This window comes from Ascaphus truei, chromosome 3, assembly GCF_040206685.1.
Source record: "Ascaphus truei isolate aAscTru1 chromosome 3, aAscTru1.hap1, whole genome shotgun sequence".
Classification (NCBI taxonomy): Eukaryota; Metazoa; Chordata; class Amphibia; order Anura; family Ascaphidae; genus Ascaphus; species Ascaphus truei.
Window position 1 is genome coordinate 429,479,146 of NC_134485.1, and position 19,351 is coordinate 429,498,496.

Consider the following 19,351-nt stretch of genomic DNA (forward strand, 5'->3'; position numbering starts at 1 on the left):
TTTCTAATGCGGAGACGCTGAGCATGCATTGTGAGACTGCACACGCGGCGTTTTCTAATACTGAGACGCTGAGCATGCATTGCGAGACTGCACACGCTGCGTTTTCTAATACTGAGACGCTGAGCATGCATTGTGAGACTGCACACACACAGCATTTTCTAATGCGGAGACGTTGAGCATGCATTGTGAGACTGCACACACAGCATTTTCTAATGCGGAGACGTTGAGCATGCATTGTGAGACTGCACACACAGCGTTTTCTAATACTGAGACGCTGAGCATGCATTGTGAGACTGCACACGCAGCGTTTTCTAATGCGGAGACGCTGAGCATGCATTGTGAGACTGCACACACAGCGTTTTCTAATGCGGAGACGTTGAGCATGCATTGTGAGACTGCACACGCTGCGTTTTCTAATACTGAGACGCTGAGCATGCATTGTGAGACTGCACACGCTGCGTTTTCTAATACTGAGACGCTGAGCATGCATTGTGAGACTGCACACACAGCGTTTTCTAATACTGAGACGCTGAGCATGCATTGTGAGACTGCACACGCAGCGTTTTCTAATACTGAGACGCTGAGCATGCATTGTGAGACTGCACACGCAGCGTTTTCTAATACTGAGACGCTGAGCATGCATTGTGAGACTGCACACACACAGCGTTTTCTAATGCGGAGACGTTGAGCATGCATTGTGAGACTGCACACACAGCGTTTTCTAATACTGAGACGCTGAGCATGCATTGTGAGACTGCACACGCAGCGTTTTCTAATACTGAGACGCTGAGCATGCATTGTGAGACTGCACACACACAGCGTTTTCTAATACTGAGACGCTGAGCATGCATTGTGAGACTGCACACACAGCGTTTTCTAATACTGAATTGTAAGTGGTTTTTTTTGTTATGGTTTTTAGCAAAGACAGGCAAGGCTTTGGTAAGCTGAGTATGAGTAAGCCGTCTTCGGGAGCATCTGAGAGAAAGACCAACTTCTTTGGGAAAAGGTATGTTCCTGCTATAACACACACTGTACCCTACAAAATGTTACTTTACTAGCATTCCTCCTTCTCCCCAAACCTTGCTGTTCTGCACTGGGAAACTTTCCGGGAGACTCTGTGTTGTATGGGATCTGAGAAAGCGGCTTTAGGCTGCGGCCAGGGTGCTTCAAACTGCGCGATCAGTGTGATAACTCAGAGTCCTCGTCCAGGATGAGGGTGCGCGCGCTTGCTGCTTGTCGAGACAACCAAATTTGATTTGGCTGCTAGCTGATGCGTCACGTGAGCGGTTTGCCCAATGAGGACGAACCAGCTCCGGGACATCGTGGCCGCACCCCCCGACCCGCACAACAAGCTGCCCAGAAATCGCCGAGCAGAGCGCATGACGTCACGGAACGCGCCCGCCCGCTCCCAGCCTGACCACAGCCTTAGGCACGTTATATAGTGCCGGATGCGGGCGGATTTTTAGTTGGCTGACGTAAGTCAGCCTTTCTATACAAGGGGCGGCGAAGATGAGGAAAATCGTGTGTGTGTGTGTGTGTGTGTGTGTGTGTGTGTGTGTGTGTGTGTGTGTGTGTGTGTGTGTGTGTGTGTGTGTGTGTGTGTGTGTGTGTGTGTGTGTGTGTGTGTGTGTGTGTGTGTGTGTGTGTGTGTGTGTGTGTGTCAAGGATTTATTAAACTTTTTTTCTTTTCTATAAATGATCTTATTTAGGACTTTCACAACCCATGCACACATATATACACATACACACACATATACATTACCTGCAGCTCCCGGCACTATATACAGGAAAAGCATGCGGCACGAGAACGCACGGCCGCATGTTGTATATTACAGCCCTTGGGCTGTGACCACGCTGCCGCTGAGCGCGTTCATGCTTGAATAGTGACGTCACCAACTCTCTAAGCATGAGCGCTCGGCTGTCCTTCAATAATTTTACAGCAGGAGAGGGGGGCGTTTTTAAGGGAGGTTGATGGCTAAAGGCTGCTGTGGTTGGTTTGTGACTGGTGCACTTTCATTGGTTACAGATGGGTCATGTGACCATTCTCAGCGCTTGGGAATCAAATTTCCAAGTCTCTCCAAGCGCCGAGCTTTGGAGAGCGTATGTGCGCGAGCGTGGCCGTAATTATTGGGAATCACTGAAGTAATCGCGCCAAGCGCGCTCAGCGGCAGCGTGGCCGCAGCCTTTTCCTGATGTTGCAGAGACGGGGATAAAGTGTACATTACTATAAGATGAATTTGTTTACTTTTAACATGTTTATCACAGTATGAAATGTTTGTGGAAAAGGCTGATGTTGGTATACTTGATGCATGAAGCAGTGTTGCAATGAATACTTTCTGCCGCCATGTTTATACTTCCAGAAGCAGCGCGGGGACCACACGCACGAGTCAGTACGGAGCTTTTGGGGGTTCTGAGAAAATAAAGGATCCAAGACCATTACAAGATAAATCCTTTATCCAACAGTGTATACGGCAGCTCTGTGAGGTAAATACATGCAGCAAATGTCCACTCGCTGTGGGTGATCGTTATTCAGTACACAGTATTGATCTGTATCCAGGAAAGTTCACATGACTCATTCGCTTTTATTTGTGGTTTTTCGTAGTTTCTTAATGAAAATGGCTACTCCCAGACAATCTCTGTGAAGTCGTTGCAGGGCCCCTCGACAAAAGACTTTGTGAAGATCTTTGCGTTCATATACAGCTTTATTTTACCCAATTATGAAGTGCCTGATTCCAAGTTTGAAGAGGAGATCCCGCGGATATTTAAAGAGCTTGGGTAAGCATGTGCATCTGTAGAGAAGTCTCGTCCAGCAGGAGAGAGATTCAGTGGTTTCCCAATAAATAGCTCTCAGATTGCAGGCAAGGATATTGGCTTCATTGTAGCCAATTGTCACACCTGCGAGACATTTCCCATTCCTGTTTGTAGGGGATGAAGCTGGTGTGTCCCGTACACTTACTAACAAATTGATGGGCACTTTTATTTATTGTGCGGATTCGGATCCACCTTGGATTGGCCGGTTCCTTTGGTCGTGAATTTCCATGAATCGGTTTCCAAAAGAGCGATTTAGTCTTTTTCGGATGTTTTTTTTATCACAGACATTACAATCCACGGATTCCACAATCCGGTGGTGGATGTTACCATTGCACCATTGCTGAATACACATATTGGACAGGTAAAATCCACCCGCAGACTGTATCCAATGGCAGGTTTTGATCCACACAAATTAAAACTGGAACTATCCGTCAACGGATTTTAAAACGCGGAACGGATTTTGAGCGGAAAACCCGGGAAGTTCCGCGGAACGGATTATGAGCGGGAAGCCCGGGAAGTTCCGCGGAACGGATTATGAGCGGGAAGCCCGGGAAGTTCCGCGGAACGGATTATGAGCGGGAAGTTCCGCTGAACGGATTTTGAGCGGAAAGCCCGGGAAGTTCCGCCGAACGGATTTTGAGCGGAAAGCCCGGGAAGTTCCGCCGAACGGATTATGAGTGGGAAGTTCCGCGGAACGGATTATGAGCGGAAAGCCCGGGAAGTTCCGCGGAACGGATTTTGAGCGGAAAGCCCGGGAAGTTCCGCGGAACGGATTATGAGCGGGAAGTTCCGCGGAACGGATTATGAGCGGGAAGTTCCGCGGAACGGATTATGAGCGGGAAGTTCCGCGGAACGGATTATGAGCGGGAAGTTCCGCGGAACGGATTATGAGCGGGAAGTTCCGCGGAACGGATTATGAGCGGGAAGCCCGGGAAGTTCCGCGGAACGGAATTTGAACGTGTCGCCCATCTCTACTAACAAACGGTACCAGAGAGGGGTTGTTCATTAGTGGGGCGATGGCTCCAGCTGGGCGCCAAGCACAGGATTTCGCAATCATGCTAATAGGACTTTTTGTGCAGTAGGGCCCAACCAGCCACTTAATAACTCCCAGCAGACAGACCAGTGTTTGTTTGTTTATATATTTGGATGTTTGTGGGCTACTGCGTCCTACAGACATCTGTTATTTACTGCGAACATCTCCATGTGAGCAGGAACATGCGATGGTCTCCCGTTGTGTAAAGTAAGACACCGTGCATGTGTGATTGTGGTGCTGTACCTTCTATCTCCGCAGGTATCCCTTCGTCTTGTCAAAAAGCTCCATGTATACCGTTGGGGCGCCACACACCTGGCCACAGATCGTCTCAGCCCTGGTTTGGTTAATAGACTGTGTTAAGGTATTGTTAATCATTATTCCATCTCTCAGACAGTAGTGCTGGTGGGGGGGGGGGGGGGGGGGGGAATTCGGGATATCCCTGCTTCAGCATAGGCAGCTTAGTCTTTGAGCCTCCTGTGCTGAAGCAGGGATATGTTTAAAACCTGACCAGTCTTGAGGACTGGGGTTCCACCCCTTGTCTAGTGACTCACAATATAAGCCTGCAGACAGGGGCACGGGTGCAGGCGAGTAGTGTTCAGTAATATTACAACGCTGGGGGAAAGAGGTTAGGCAAACCCAGCGTTGGAGCTGAAGGAAGCATGCGTTGCTGCAGGGGAGGTTAGCGCATCACTTCCTGTTTGTATGTAGCATGTATGAGTATTTGCGTGACTTTTTTTGTTTACCTCCAGTACCGCATGGTTTAGGCCGCGGATATAGTTGGCACGGGAGGGAGTGCATGTCCGTGTGATTTGTGGCCTGTGAGCCATGACGACGGGGAGGCGTTGCCCCCATTGGTTGAACCGCCCACGCGACGCAGCCGCGCGTTCTATGGCCTGCCTCATAGAGGTACAGCCTTCTGTCCGTTCTGCGCGCGCCGTCACGCGCTCTATTGCTGTCCTCGTTGAGGTACGACCTTTTTGTTCGTGTCGGGCGGAGTATGGACGCGGCTTTAGTCATCAACTTCTTGTAGCTGGAGAGACCAATCTTTTCCCTAATCAAAATCTCTTACTAGGTCTCATCCTTTCCTTCTTTTGTTTTCCTCCGTCCCATATTAGTTGTGCTGTACCCTGACGGGCGACGAGCAGGTGTTCGAAGAGCCCCAGGTGGGAGAACAGAGTGAAAACGGCATTGACAACAACAAGGTGAAGTAGTCTAATCAATATTTAATATACTGTAGAGCCGGGGTGGCAAAGTGTAGTCCTCAAGGGCCACCAACAGGTCAGGTTTTCAGGCTATCCCTGCTTCAGCACAGGTGGCTTCGTCGAAGACAGTCACTGATTGAGCCACCTGTGCTGAAGCAGGGATATCCTGACCTGTTGGTAGCTCTTGAGGCCTGGAGTTTGCCGCCCTGCAGTAGAATAATCCCTGATACATTGGCCAAATTGGAAAGGAATCCTGTGTTGAGATCACACGAGGTAATTGGATGTTTCTTTAAACAGGCGCGGCACCAAACCCTTAATTTAGAAGGCGAGAGAACTCATTTCACGTTACATTGATGGACCATTAGAAGCGCAGTTTTCCCATATTGGGGTTACGTTGCACATGGGGCTCATTGCTTAGCTGTGTGCACCTGTGTTACTTTAGTTTGGTGCTTATTCTGCCTGTTTTCAGGGCACGGATTTGCAGATTTTCGGTCCTGTATAAAGTTGTTTTATTTCATCGCAGCTGTTTCTGGAATATTCGGCGAAGTGCTATGACCGTTTCATGGACGGGAATGACACCTTTACGGAGTACGACACCGACATGTGCTCCAAGCTCAGTAAGTATTGCGTTTCTAGTGCCCAGGTGACGGCAGTGCGACGGGGAGAGGAGTCACGCGGCCTTTACATTATTCTGCGCTGGGCGGATGTAGAACTGGCTAAACACTGCTTAAATAAATGTGATTTTACTCGTCCGTCTTCCATCTCCCGTGACTCCTTTCCTCTATCCTTCCGCTATCTATTCTCAGGGCACTCTGCACACAGATCACTCGCCATAATATTCTCACCTAAGCCATCAAGATTGCGGTAACAATTACCAGATGCAATGTTTTTTTTACTTGACGCGGGAATTGACTCTGCTGTTAATTGACGCATTGCTACGATGTCTACCGTATGGGTCTGTAATTAAGTAATAGTCCCTGAAGAACAGGGCATTACTGGCCAATAATGCCCTGGCTGGAAGAGTTGAAGGCCCGAGGCGAAGCCGAGTGACTTTAACCCAGCCAGAGCATTATTGTCCATTAATGCCCTGTTCTGAGGGGATTATTATTATTATAGGCTAAATCAGGCCTGCCCAACTCGTAAAGTGAGAAGGGCCGAACTGCTCCAAGGAAAAAAAATTTGGGCCCCACGGGTAAAATCATCATCTCTCCTCCAGAACCTATCATCATCATCATCATCCTCATATCTCCCCCAGAACCCCTCACTACCAACCTTTACGATACTCCCCATCTATCTCTCATACCCCCATCTCTCCACATCAAACACACAATACCCCCCTCCACTTCAAACACACAATACCCCCTCCACATCCCCCCAGCCCATTCCATGTTAGCACCCCCCCCAAGTCAGCATCCCCCCCAAGTCAACGTCAGCATCCCCCCCCCCAAGTCGGCATCCCCCCCCCCCCCAGTCTCTCTTCTCCCCCCTCCTCTCAATATGACACTCTCCCCCTCCCCTCAATATGACACACTCTCCCCCTCCCCTCAATATGACACACTCTCCCCCTCCCCTCAATATGACACTCTCCCCCTCCCCCCAATATGACACACTCTCCCCCTCCCCCCAATATGACACGCTCTCCCCCTCCCCTTAATATGACACGCTCTCCCCCTCCCCTTAATATGACACGCTCTCCCCCTCCCCTCAATATGACACGCTCTCCCCCTCCCCTCAATATGACACGCTCTTCCCCTCCCCCCCTCTCCCTCACTCTCACGCCTGCTCACTTACTTTCACTATAAGGCCTGGGACATAGTAAAGAATTTGGTGCTGCTGCTCGCTCTTGCTTGCTGCCGCTCGCTCTACCAGGAGCTTTTTGCTGTCCTGGCAGAGGAGACGGCAAGCGCGCTTGGGAGGCGGGTATCACTGTGTGTGTGTGTGTGTGTCACTTGGTAGCTGTCAGTGTGTATGTGTGTGTGTCATTGGGTAACTGTGTGTGTGTGTGTGTGTGTGTGTGTGTGTGTGTGTGTGTGTGTGTGTGTGTGTGTTATATAATATTTTAAAAATTAAAAAAAGACATGTTGTGAGAATAAATTATTTATTAACATTGTGCAACTTTGATAAATATATTCTCACACATCACACACACCACACACACACAGCACACACCACACACACCCCACACACACACACATATATATATACACACATATATATATATATACACACATACATACACACACACACACACACACACACACACACACATACACACGTCTGTGCTGCCTCTACTCTGTCTGGTGGCTCTGCTATCTCAGAACACCAACACAGTAGGTAAAATGCCAGCTGCACCCCCATTGAATGGTAGCGGTCACGTGACCGCTCCTCCGCTCCCCCAAGCGGCAAAATTTCAAACCTGCCTGTCCTGATTTTCTCAGCCTCCGCACGCATCAGCACGCATGCGGAGGGAGAAACTATAGCCGCGCTGATTACAGATGCAGGGGCTTTGTGCATCTGTTCAGCGCGGCTCAGCCCGCCTCAGCGATGCTGATTCTACTATGTCCTAGGCCTAAGCTTGCTGCCATGTGCGGCTGAGTTCTGGGACAGGAGGAGGAGGAAGAGGGGCTGTGTGTGTGCAGGGAAGGCCCCGCCCCCGCTGGAGTCCCCCATGTGCGGCTGGGTACTGGGACAGGAGGAGGAGGAGGAGGGGCTGTGTGTGTGCAGGGAAGGCCCCGCCCCCGCTGCAGTCCCCCATGTGCGGCTGAGTACTGGGACAGGAGGAGGAGGGGCTGTGTGTGTGCAGGGAAGGCCCCGCCCCCGCTGCAGTCCCCCATGTGCGGCTGAGTACTGGGACAGGAGGAGGAGGAGGGGCTGTGTGTGTGCGCAGGGAAGGCCCCGCCCCCGCTGCAGTCCCCCATGTGCGGCTGAGTACTGGGACAGGAGGAGGAGGAGGGGCTGTGTGTGCGCAGGGAAGGCCCCGCCCCCGCTGCAGTCCCCCATGTGCGGCTGAGTACTGGGACAGGAGGAGGAGGGGCTGTGTGTGCGCAGGGAAGGCCCCGCCCCCGCTGCAGTCCCCCATGTGCGGCTGAGTACTGGGACAGGAGAAGGAGGAGGGGCTGTGTGTGCGCAGGGAAGGCCCCGCCCCCGCTGCAGTCCCCCATGTGCGGCTGAGTACTGGGACAGGAGGAGGAGGAGGGGCTGTGTGTGCGCAGGGAAGGCCCCGCCCCCGCTGCAGTCCCCCATGTGCGGCTGAGTACTGGGACAGGAGGAGGAGGAGGGGCTGTGTGTGCGCAGGGAAGGCCCCGCCCCCGCTGCAGTCCCCCATGTGCGGCTGAGTACTGGGACAGGAGGAGGAGGGGCTGTGTGTGCGCAGGGAAGGCCCCGCCCCCGCTGCAGTCCCCCATGTGCGGCTGAGTACTGGGACAGGAGGAGGAGGGGCTGTGTGTGTGCAGGGAAGGCCCCGCCCCCGCTGCAGTCCCCCATGTGCGGCTGAGTACTGGGACAGGAGGAGGAGGAGGGGCTGTGTGTGCGCAGGGAAGGCCCCGCCCCCGCTGCAGTCCCCATGTGCGGCTGAGTACTGGGACAGGAGGAGGAGGAGGGGCTGTGTGCGCGCAGGGAAGGCCCCGCCCCCGCTGCAGTCCCCATGTGCGGCTGAGTACTGGGACAGGAGGAGGAGGAGGGGCTGTGTGTGCGCAGGGAAGGCCCCGCCCCCGCTGCAGTCCCCCATGTGCGGCTGAGTACTGGGACAGGAGGAGGGGCTGTGTGTGCGCAGGGAAGGCCCCGCCCCCGTTGCAGTCCCCCATGTGCGGCTGAGTACTGGGACAGGAGGAGGGGCTGTGTGTGCGCAGGGAAGGCCCCGCCCCCGCTGCAGTCCCCCATGTGCGGCTGAGTACTGGGACAGGAGGAGGAGGGGCTGTGTGTGCGCAGGGAAGGCCCCGCCCCCGCTGCAGTCCCCCATGTGCGGCTGAGTACTGGGACAGGAGGAGGAGAGGCTGTGTGTGTGCAGGGAAGGCCCCACCCCCGGGAGGGGCTGTGTGCAGGGAAGGCCCCGCCCCTGCTGCAGTCCCCCATGTGCGGCTGAGTACTGGGACAGGAGGAGGAGGGGCTGCGTGTGCGCAGGGAAGGCCCCGCCCCTGCTGCAGTCCCCCATGTGCGGCTGAGTACTGGGACAGGAGGAGGAGGAGGGGCTGTGTGTGTGCAGGGAAGGCCCCGCCCCTGCTGCAGTCCCCCATGTGCGGCTGAGTACTGGGACAGGAGGAGGAGGGGCTGCGTGTGCGCAGGGAAGGCCCCGCCCCTGCTGCAGTCCCCCATGTGCGGCTGAGTACTGGGACAGGAGGAGGAGATGGGGCTGTGTGTGTGCAGGGAAGGCCCCGCCCCCGGGAGGGGCTGTGTGCGCGCAGGGAAGGCCCCGCCCCCGCTGCAGGCAGAGATCACACAGGGAGCAGCAGCACGGAGCTTGTGAGCTTCTGGCCGCCCGTGCACAGCTCTGCCCGCCCCCAGGCTTCCCCGCACGCAGCCTGCACCCCCCCAGTTTGCGCACCGCTGCATACAGCATGCGGCCGCGCGCGCCTTCTTTCCTTACCCGTGAAGGGGGGCCGTCGCGGGCCGTATGTTGTGCAGGCCTGGGATAAATGTAGGCTTTTTTCATAAATAATAGACACTTTTGTATAGTTAAATAGATTTTTTTATTAAAATAAAATGGTAAATACATGAAACCACCTCTATATAAGCTTACACTGCAGATATCTATATCACACACTGCCGCCCCTCTGTGTACACACACACACACACACACACACACACACACACACACACACACACACACACAAACTGCTGCTACACACAACAGCACACCACAAACACAGCACCTCTACACACAGCAGCTCCATGCACACCACACACACACACACACACTGGAGCTCTAGACACAACACAGGACCTCCTCTACACTCACAACACAGCAGCTCTACACACACAACACAGCACAGCAGCTCTACACACACAAACTCTGCTGCTACACCCATAAACACTGCTGCCGACACTGACACACACACTGGAGCTCTATACACACACACATACACAGCACCTCTACACAGATATACAACACTTGCGCTTCAGCAGGTGCAATAACGCTACATCTGTAGTTATATAATCGATTCGCTTTGGGGGAAAAGTCTATTGAGTTCTTTCTTTTTGTTGAAGTGTGTGTGTGTGTGTGTGTATTCTATCTTTTATAAAGGGGGCGGAATCCTTCCTGACCTGACTGTCTATCAGACTTGTCCCTGTAACAATGCTCTTCCTATTTAAGCCTAACTTTTGTTCGTAAAAAAACCCATGTACCGTATCTGCAATCCGTCACTATGGGTAGTAAATCCCACATTTTAACTTCCCTTACACTTGCCCTTTGCTAGAGAAATCTGTGCCTTCAATCTCAAGGGATGAGCTGTCCGTACTGTCCTTAAAAGGTTTTCTTGAAAGTTTCTTGTATTGACCTTCAATGTATTTGTGAATAGTTATCATACCCCCCCCCTCCCCGCCTTACACGCCTCTTTGCTAATGTTCATTTGGATAGAGGAAATTCTACCCTGCCGTATTAATATTTCCGTGGCTGATACCTGCACTTCCAGTTCCATAATGAGTTTCTGAACCTGCCCAAAACCATACTCTGTAAGACCACGCCTAGTATGTTATGGCTTTATATACAGTGGCAAAATGATGCTTTATTACCTTCCATCTATACTAGTGTACAGGCCTTTCCAAACCTCTGGTTTCTTAGTCTACTGTACATTTGAAGAAGAAACATATGAGGTTTTAAAAGCTCTGTACTGTACAATACAATTTAATCTGACAACCTTCGGTCACCGAAAAGGTATCACGGCCTATAACAAATCTACATTTCTTCAGGACCAATAGGGCTTCTATAAATTGGAATTGCATTTTCATAAGCTGTATTTGGGGTATATACTGCTTTATCTGACTAGCATGTATTTTTCAGTTACGGTTTGTTACCGAAGGCAAAGAAGGGTGTGAAGCCATGTTGATCCTTTCTTCCATGTAGTAACAAAGGAGAGGGTATGATACCTTCTTTATATCCATCCTTCCTTCCTTCCTCCCTGAGTGGTTAGAAACCTTGTAACATATCATCTACTTGTTGGTCCAATAAAAGGTATCATACTTCCTCTCCCTCCTTTGTTACTATGAATAGACCTTCAAGATGTAGACAAGAAGTAAGCTACATGGTGGCATCCTCGTGGAAATAGCATTTGTGCCCAAAGCTGATTTTGTGCTTTTCTAAATGGTGGTTTTGTTCTTTTCCAGAGAAGTTCTACTTGGTGGATGAGACCCATTTGGAATCTCTTCAAGCAGAAAGCAGGAGACTGGCGGAAGAGATAGACAGACTGGAGAAAGAGAAGGAACACGAACCAGTTAGTAAACGTCTTTTCTCTGCCAGTTCTTTATCATTCCTGCAATATTCATTCAAACTGCAACTGTCTGTTTTATGCATAAAACAAGCGGTATATAAGGGCATCTCCCCCGTGTATTTTTCTTTGAAAATCCGTTTGGTTTATGCAACTTTATCAGCAATTCTTTATCTTGTCATTTTGACACAGCATTCAGAGCTGTCTGTACCTTAACGGGCTTTTAAAATGGCAACGAAGGCCTCGTCCAGGGTGGCGCTGAGCTGGCGGGCGCGCTCATGCTGGCCATGGTGAATCACATTGCGGCAATGTGTGTGGCCAGCGTGAGCAAGCGCCTGTGCCCGCTCGGCGCTCAGAGCAAGCAAATTTGAATTTGCCGCTCGCACGCGTGTCACGTGAGCGGTTCGCCCAATGAGGGCGAACCAGCTCCGTGACGTCGTGGCCGCGCCCCCAGACGAGCGCGCGCCTTGCCGGCCACGAATCGGGGGCAGCGCACGAGCGCCCGTTCCCTGCCTGGCCGAGGCCTAATCCTCTTGGAGAATTGTAAAGCAAATTCATATTTTACATATTGTAATCAAACTTTAAAATGGATAAGAAAACAAGGAACAAACTATATATTTAAGTGGCCTTACCGCTCGGTTTTTAGCCCCAGCGGGTTTTTATTTGACAGCACTGTTAGATATTGTTATACAAGACGTGTCCTGAGAGTATTTTATGGGGACAGTCACCTCTCCCCATAGAGCATGAGCTGTCACGGAAAGTGTTTTACTCGGCACTTGCAAAGTAACGTTGGTGAAATGCTGAACGCGCGTGACAATCGGCGGTCTAGCCATAGTCCAGGTAGAAAGCAATGTAGCCTCTACAAACAGCACATTTTCTGTTCATAACATTGTTCGTGTGAAGACACATTGCTTCCCAAGTCATCACTAACCATATTTTACCATAACTGATCAAATTGCCGCATGTTTGTGTAAACGGCCGTGGTCCCTGTGAGACCTTTTTTGTGCTGCTTTTTAAAACTAGAATGAATTCTTTTGAATTTCTGCACTTTGAACCGATAGACTAAAATGACCTTTGTGATCCGTTTAAACACATGTTCCTGGTTTCAGGATCGCTTGGCCTCTATGAGAAAGGTGAAAGTCTCACTGCAAGCGGATATTCAGAAATACCAGAACTACCTCACCGATTTGGAGTCTCACTCGGCGATGCTGGGCCAGCGGGTTAACAGCATCACAGAAGATCTGGAGACCATAGGTGAGGCATGTTTAAGTGTTGCCACTTTCGTTGCTAGTTTAATGCAGTGCAAATGAAGGGGCAATTGGGCTCGTCACAGTGGATAGCAGGACAAGATTACTTGCTCACTGTAACAGTCGGCTGATTCCAAATGCCATCTTGTTTTGTAAGCGCGAGGTTGAACACCGCGCACATATCTGCTACAATGTGTGGTGTGGTGGATGTGACGCTCCCGTAACCCCGAGTGACATCTTTGGAAGCGGACACTGGGGTGGTTTTTCTCCCATTACCTCCCCAAAGAGTTTTAAGCATTCAAGGTTGGGAGGGTGAGGGGGGGGGTTTGTATTTCCTTTTTTCATATTTTTCGTCATGCTGTATCCCTCTAGAAAGTGTATTTTTATAGCACTGAAAAACATGCCTGGCTTTTCTCTGTGTCGCTGTCTAGCGAAAAAATGTATATTACTTAATGGGAGAAATATCAAAATTGGCTCGGTGCTGGATATCCATAAGGGTATCTTATTAACTGTGGAGAAACCAGAAAGTGCAAATCGCAAATAACTCCGTTGTAACCCATATAAAGGCTGAAATCCGGTATGTATCGCACTTACACGTTGATTCAAAATCAAGGCGTGGCCGCACGTTTCCAGGGATGTGTAGGGCCCGTTTTATTTGAGGCGCTGTCCGGGGGTCTCCACCGCCGAGATGTGCCCGAGCCGTCGTTCTCCTGATGTCGCCTCTGCGTCACCTGAACAAATGGGACAGCCAGACAGCGCATGAAACACGCCCCGCACATCGCCCTAAATCTGCGACTGCACCTTTATTTTCTCCGTTTGTAAGTGCAATACGGATTTTCTATCGGTGTAAGGGAATTATACTCGGGGCGTTTTTGCCGTTCTTGTTTCTCCATGTTTATGCATAATAAAAGTATGGGGTCCCCCTCCTCTGAGAGCGGCAAGCAGCCATAACCAAGCTGAACACCAGAGTTTGAATTATCCGTATCTGAAGAAATTACTGAAGAGACTTTATCTTCAGGAAACTGTTTTAGAATTGGGCACTAATTCCTATCCATTTTTTTGAGGGTTATTTGTGGTGATTTTATAACTTGGTACTAGGTGGGGTGTATCACGTTGCGCTATTCTACCTTCATTGGATCACTTTTTATGCAGCATACTAATTTATATATACACCTCTTATTCTGCCTACCTCAGAATCTCTAAAGTTATTTAACTTTATTAATAAAATATCTGGTTTAACAAATGTTTGTCTTTTATCTCTGCCGTTAGTAACCATGACTTTAGTTTAACATTACAGGTTTCTGCCCTTTGTTGCTGACAGGACATGTTGTATTTAGATCTTATTGTCGCAGATGAATTCTTCCTGAGCAAGAGACACTTTCCCAGGAAGATTTAGCTTCTAGAAGTTTCCTTAAGAAGAATTCTTCACGTGTTTTTGTTTTTTCGTTCCCTCCTCCCCCCCTCCCTTGTATATAACAGAACTAGAATTTGAAGCAATGAAGCAGGAACACCTCAGTCTGAAGAACATCTTGGATAACCAGAAATACTCGGTGGCAGATATTGAGAGAATAAAATATGAGGAGAATGAGTTGCAGCAAACCATAAACAAGCTAACGAAAGATCTCGACGAGGACAAACGGCATCTGTGGAGCGAGGAGCTGAAATATGCAAAAGGCAAAGAATCCGTATGTCACCTTGTTACTGTATGCTCAGAAATAATATCCCGGCCAATTATTTATTAGGTATTGCACGCCTGAAAAACATTAAAAAAACAATAGCAGCGCTTATACCTGTTGTGGCGTGTGCGCCGCGTGGAGCTGCAGGGCGGCTGTCTCCTGGCGTGATCCTCAGATTTGTTCTTGGCTGGTGACGCCACGTCACATGAGTGGTTCCAGCCAATGAGGGTGAACCGCTCAAGGCCACGTCTCCCTGTCTCCGCTTTGCCGTTTCCCTGGTATAATCAAGATGCCGCTCGGCGGCATCTGGTATAATAGAGCCCTTAAGCATACAACAGAGCTCCTGACTATGCTGTGCTTCTTGTTAGGTGAAGTCTTTAGCCTGGGATTCCTCCATAGTTTAACAGCCTGTCTTCTCACCTATGCAAAGAATTAACTTGCCCCCTATTTGTATTTTAGGTGAGTGTTCCTTATCTAGCGACATGTAAAGTTCCACCACAGATTTGTTAGTTGTTTGAATCTGGTCATTGATTCTAGAGCAACTTTGTTTTGTGCTCGGATACAGCAGTAATGGCTGTAGATAAAATACATCAATCTAGCTAGCTGTAAAAATGTATAGCGCTATTCTGCGGTATGAATTTTACAGGGTTTTTGTGGTGCCGTTTATCACACACCTGCATAAGTCTAACCGATCACCGTTAAATAGAAAAATAACGGGAAACAGGCTGAACTTTTTAATAGTTTTAGGATTGTCAAGATAACTATGTGGAAATATGTAAGAATGGGATAACTGGGACTATACAACAAGAACGTCCTGGAAGTGGGAAGAGATTACGTTTATAATACAGAATTTCCTGGAAGTGGAAGAGATTACGTGTATAATACAGAACTTCCTGGAAGTGGGAAGAGATTACGTTTATAATACAGAACTTCCTGGAAGTGGGAAGAGATTACGTTTATAATACAGAACTTCCTGGAAGTGGAAGAGATTACTTTTATAATACAGAACTTCCTGGAAGTGGGAAGAGATTACGTTTATAATACAGAACGTCCTGGAAGTGGGAAGAGATTACGTTTATAATACAGAACTTCCTGGAAGTGGGAAGAGATTACGTTTATAATACAGAACTTCCTGGAAGTGGGAAGAGATTACGTTTATAATACAGAACTTCCTGGAAGTGGGAAGAGATTACATTTATAATACAGAACGTCCTGGAAGTGGGGAGAGATTACGTTTATAATACAGAACTTCCTGGAAGTGGGGAGAGATTACGTTTATAATACAGAACTTCCTGGAAGTGGGAAGAGATTACGTTTATAATACAGAACGTCCTGGAAGTGGGAAGAGATTACGTTTATAATACAGAACTTCCTGGAAGTGGGAAGAGATTACGTTTATAATACAGAACTTCCTGGAAGTGGGAAGAGATTACGTTTATAATACAGAACTTCCTGGAAGTGGGAAGAGATTACGTTTATAATACAGAACTTCCTGGAAGTGGGAAGAGATTACGTTTATAATACAGAACTTCCTGGAAGTGGGAAGAGATTACGTTTATAATACAGAACTTCCTGGAAGTGGGAAGAGATTACGTTTATAATACAGAACTTCCTGGAAGTGGGAAGAGATTACGTTTATAATACAGAATTTCCTGAAAGTGGGAAGAGATTACGTTTATAATACAGAACTTCCTGGAAGTGGGAAGAGATTACGTTTATAATACAGAACTTCCTGGAAGTGGGAAGAGATTACGTTTATAATACAGAACTTCCTGGAAGTGGGAAGAGATTACCTTTATAATACAGAACTTCCTGAAAGTGGGAAGAGATTACGTTTATAATACAGAACTTCCTGGAAGTGGGAAGAGATTACGTTTATAATACAGAACTTCCTGGAAGTGGGAAGAGATTACGTTTATAATACAGAACTTCCTGGAAGTGGGAAGAGATTACGTTTATAATACAGAACTTCCTGGAAGTGGGAAGAGATTACGTTTATAATACAGAACGTCCTGGAAGTGGGGAGAGATTACGTTTATAATACAGAACTTCCTGGAAGTGGGGAGAGATTACGTTTATAATACAGAACTTCCTGGAAGTGGGAAGAGATTACGTTTATAATACAGAACGTCCTGGAAGTGGGAAGAGATTACGTTTATAATACAGAACTTCCTGGAAGTGGGAAGAGATTACGTTTATAATACAGAACTTCCTGGAAGTGGGAAGAGATTACGTTTATAATACAGAACTTCCTGGAAGTGGGAAGAGATTACGTTTATAATACAGAACTTCCTGAAAGTGGGAAGAGATTACGTTTATAATACAGAACTTCCTGGAAGTGGGAAGAGATTACGTTTATAATACAGAACTTCCTGGAAGTGGGAAGAGATTACGTTTATAATACAGAACTTCCTGAAAGTGGGAAGAGATTACGTTTATAATACAGAACTTCCTGGAAGTGGGAAGAGATTACGTTTATAATACAGAACGTCCTGGAAGTGGGAAGAGATTACGTTTATAATACAGAACTTCCTGGAAGTGGGAAGAGACTACGTTTATAATACAGAACGTCCTGGAAGTGGGAAGAGATTACGTTTATAATACAGAACTTCCTGGAAGTGGGAAGAGATTATGTTTATAATACAGAACTTCCTGGAAGTGGGAAGAGATTACGTTTATAATACAGAACGTCCTGGAAGTGGGAAGAGATTACGTTTATAATACAGAACTTCCTGGAAGTGGGAAGAGATTACGTTTATAATACAGAACTTCCTGGAAGTGGGAAGAGATTACGTTTATAATGCAGAACTTCCTGGAAGTGGGAAGAGATTACGTTTATAATGCAGAACGTCCTGGAAGTGGGAAGAGATTACGTTTATAATACAGAACTTCGTTTTATGTTCCTCTTAGTCTAGTAAAAAAAAACAACTTGTTTTAGAAGCGGCTTTTACCACTTAGAAGTTGGACTATTGGGTGTAAAAATCTGCGTTATGTTGTGTAAGATATTTTACATTTTGTTTCCACAGGTTGAAACACAACTTGCAGAGTTCCACAAGGTGGCTCGAAAACTGAGGCTGATTCCTTCAAATGCGCAGAATGCCAATGGCTTTGACTTCCAGATCCAGTGTAACCTTGACAGTGAGCAGGGCAGTTCGGCCCCCAACAGAAGCATGATTAATGTAAGTGTAGTTATTGATGCTGGTGTGTGTGTGTGTGTGTGTGTGTGTGTGTGTGTGTGTGTGTCCACCCCAATAAACACCGGAAGTGAAGACATGCTTAATGAAAAGCATTAAAATAGAGCAAGACCTAGATCTTTATGTTGTGTACTAAAGTGAAGCAACAAGTAACTGAAGACGTCCACCAAACATCCGTAAGGGGATTGTATTTTGCCGCTGTTCAGGTAACTACGCGGTGTGTGTGTGTGTGTGTGTGTGTGTGTGTGTGTGTGTGTGTGTGTGTGTGTGTGTGTTTTCATGGAAAATTAAAGGTGCTCCCATTTGAATTTCCAAACTTAGTCACGTGTCCTATAGATCAGGGGTTCGCATATTGATGGGGCGGGAGATTTTCATGGGGGGGTGCAGCGGTTACAGAGGCCCAGCGCTCTTCCCCAAGGCATTTAAATTAGATGCCGGAAGATCACGTGAGGCCTCTGTAACTTCCCTTGCCGACGCAGAGTCACGTGACTTCATGTTGCCATGGCAATGTGACGTCACGGGATCCCGCTGTGTCATTTGACGCCGGAGACAAGGTAAGGAGGGGGGAGTGCAGACGGCGCAGGGGGGAAAGTGCGCACCCCTGTTCTAGATAATGCAGTTAATCTCCATACAGGCGTTGCGTCAGTCTTCAATGGGAGTCCAGGTCATTGTTTTAAACAAAGGTAACGGCCACAGTCTGAAGAATGGCACAACTGTAGGCCTTCCGAAAGTCTGCACCATACAATCAAGGCGTGTAGCGCCCTGTGCAATGTAGGTAGAAACGTGGCGTGTGCAGTGACTGCTTCAAAATAATGACCAGGATCTCAAAACTCTGACAAAAACACCTGTGGCACACATTGTAGTACCGGGGCAGAGCACACTGTCCATAGTCTGAGGCTCATTAATAGCTCGGGAAGGTGGATCACAAATCTGGTCTCTCCTGCAGGCAGGTATGGTGTGACGAGTCTTTACCCACAATGTTCCTGATGCCTGTGTGTCACGTTGGTCCAGCTCTGGGACTCAATGCAACTTCAAGATGTGAACTAGGGTTGCTACAGAGTCTCATCGACAAACACAAGTGTTTGTAGCACCCCATCTCCACATCTTAAAGTGGCATTGAGTCCCAGAGCTGGACCAATGTGACCTGTAGTGGACTTTCCCCCTGCAGGAAGGACCTGCACTTCACAATGTGTCTCATGGACTGTGGGACACCGCTCTATCCTGGCTCTTCAACATGAGCTACCGGGGGGGGGGTTTGCTATGGAGTTTTCCATCCTTTAGTGGCAAGTGCAGGTCCTTTGGGGAAAAAGTGCCCCATGATGCACCTGACACCTTACTCTGCCTTGTCTGTACTATGCAGACTTAGGTTTCCTATGGTTGTCCTGTACTTCGGACTCTTACTGTTCTAAACTGTGATGCCTTAAATACACGTAGACAAAATGCAGCTGTTGTGGGAGCGCAACCGATCCATATTGTGTGTGTGTGTGTCTTTGCCTGTAACACTTAATCTAGTGACCTGTATTCAAGAGGGGTTGTTTGGTTTTTAATCTAAATATTGACTTATGATACAGGCTTCCCTGGTAGAAATCCTGCGGCACTTGGAAGGGCAAATTGGCAACGCTGCAGCTAAGAAGATCCGAGCAGAAGACATGATGGAGCAGGTAAGCACTCGGGGGCACCCAGTTGACCATCCTTACTGCTAACGGATTGGCAATGATACATTCCATCTCCAACCATACTGGTCCACTGTCTAAAATGTGATCCTATTC

At 48.5% G+C, this 19,351-nt stretch overlaps 1 protein-coding gene across 3 annotated transcripts in view; it reads left to right on the plus strand.

Moving 5' to 3' along the window:
* Positions 1 to 19,351, plus strand: part of NDC80 (NDC80 kinetochore complex component) — a 29,768-nt gene that overhangs the window by 3,375 nt on the left and 7,042 nt on the right. For all 3 annotated transcript variants that reach the window (XM_075592875.1, XM_075592876.1, XM_075592877.1), the window contains exons 3-13: positions 920 to 1,006; positions 2,361 to 2,484; positions 2,603 to 2,775; positions 4,103 to 4,205; positions 4,960 to 5,046; positions 5,570 to 5,663; positions 11,365 to 11,471; positions 12,575 to 12,719; positions 14,192 to 14,397; positions 17,415 to 17,567; positions 19,154 to 19,243. In XM_075592875.1, the coding sequence (XP_075448990.1) occupies positions 920 to 1,006; positions 2,361 to 2,484; positions 2,603 to 2,775; positions 4,103 to 4,205; positions 4,960 to 5,046; positions 5,570 to 5,663; positions 11,365 to 11,471; positions 12,575 to 12,719; positions 14,192 to 14,397; positions 17,415 to 17,567; positions 19,154 to 19,243 (1,369 nt within the window). The remainder of the gene's footprint in view (positions 1 to 919; positions 1,007 to 2,360; positions 2,485 to 2,602; positions 2,776 to 4,102; positions 4,206 to 4,959; positions 5,047 to 5,569; positions 5,664 to 11,364; positions 11,472 to 12,574; positions 12,720 to 14,191; positions 14,398 to 17,414; positions 17,568 to 19,153; positions 19,244 to 19,351) is intronic.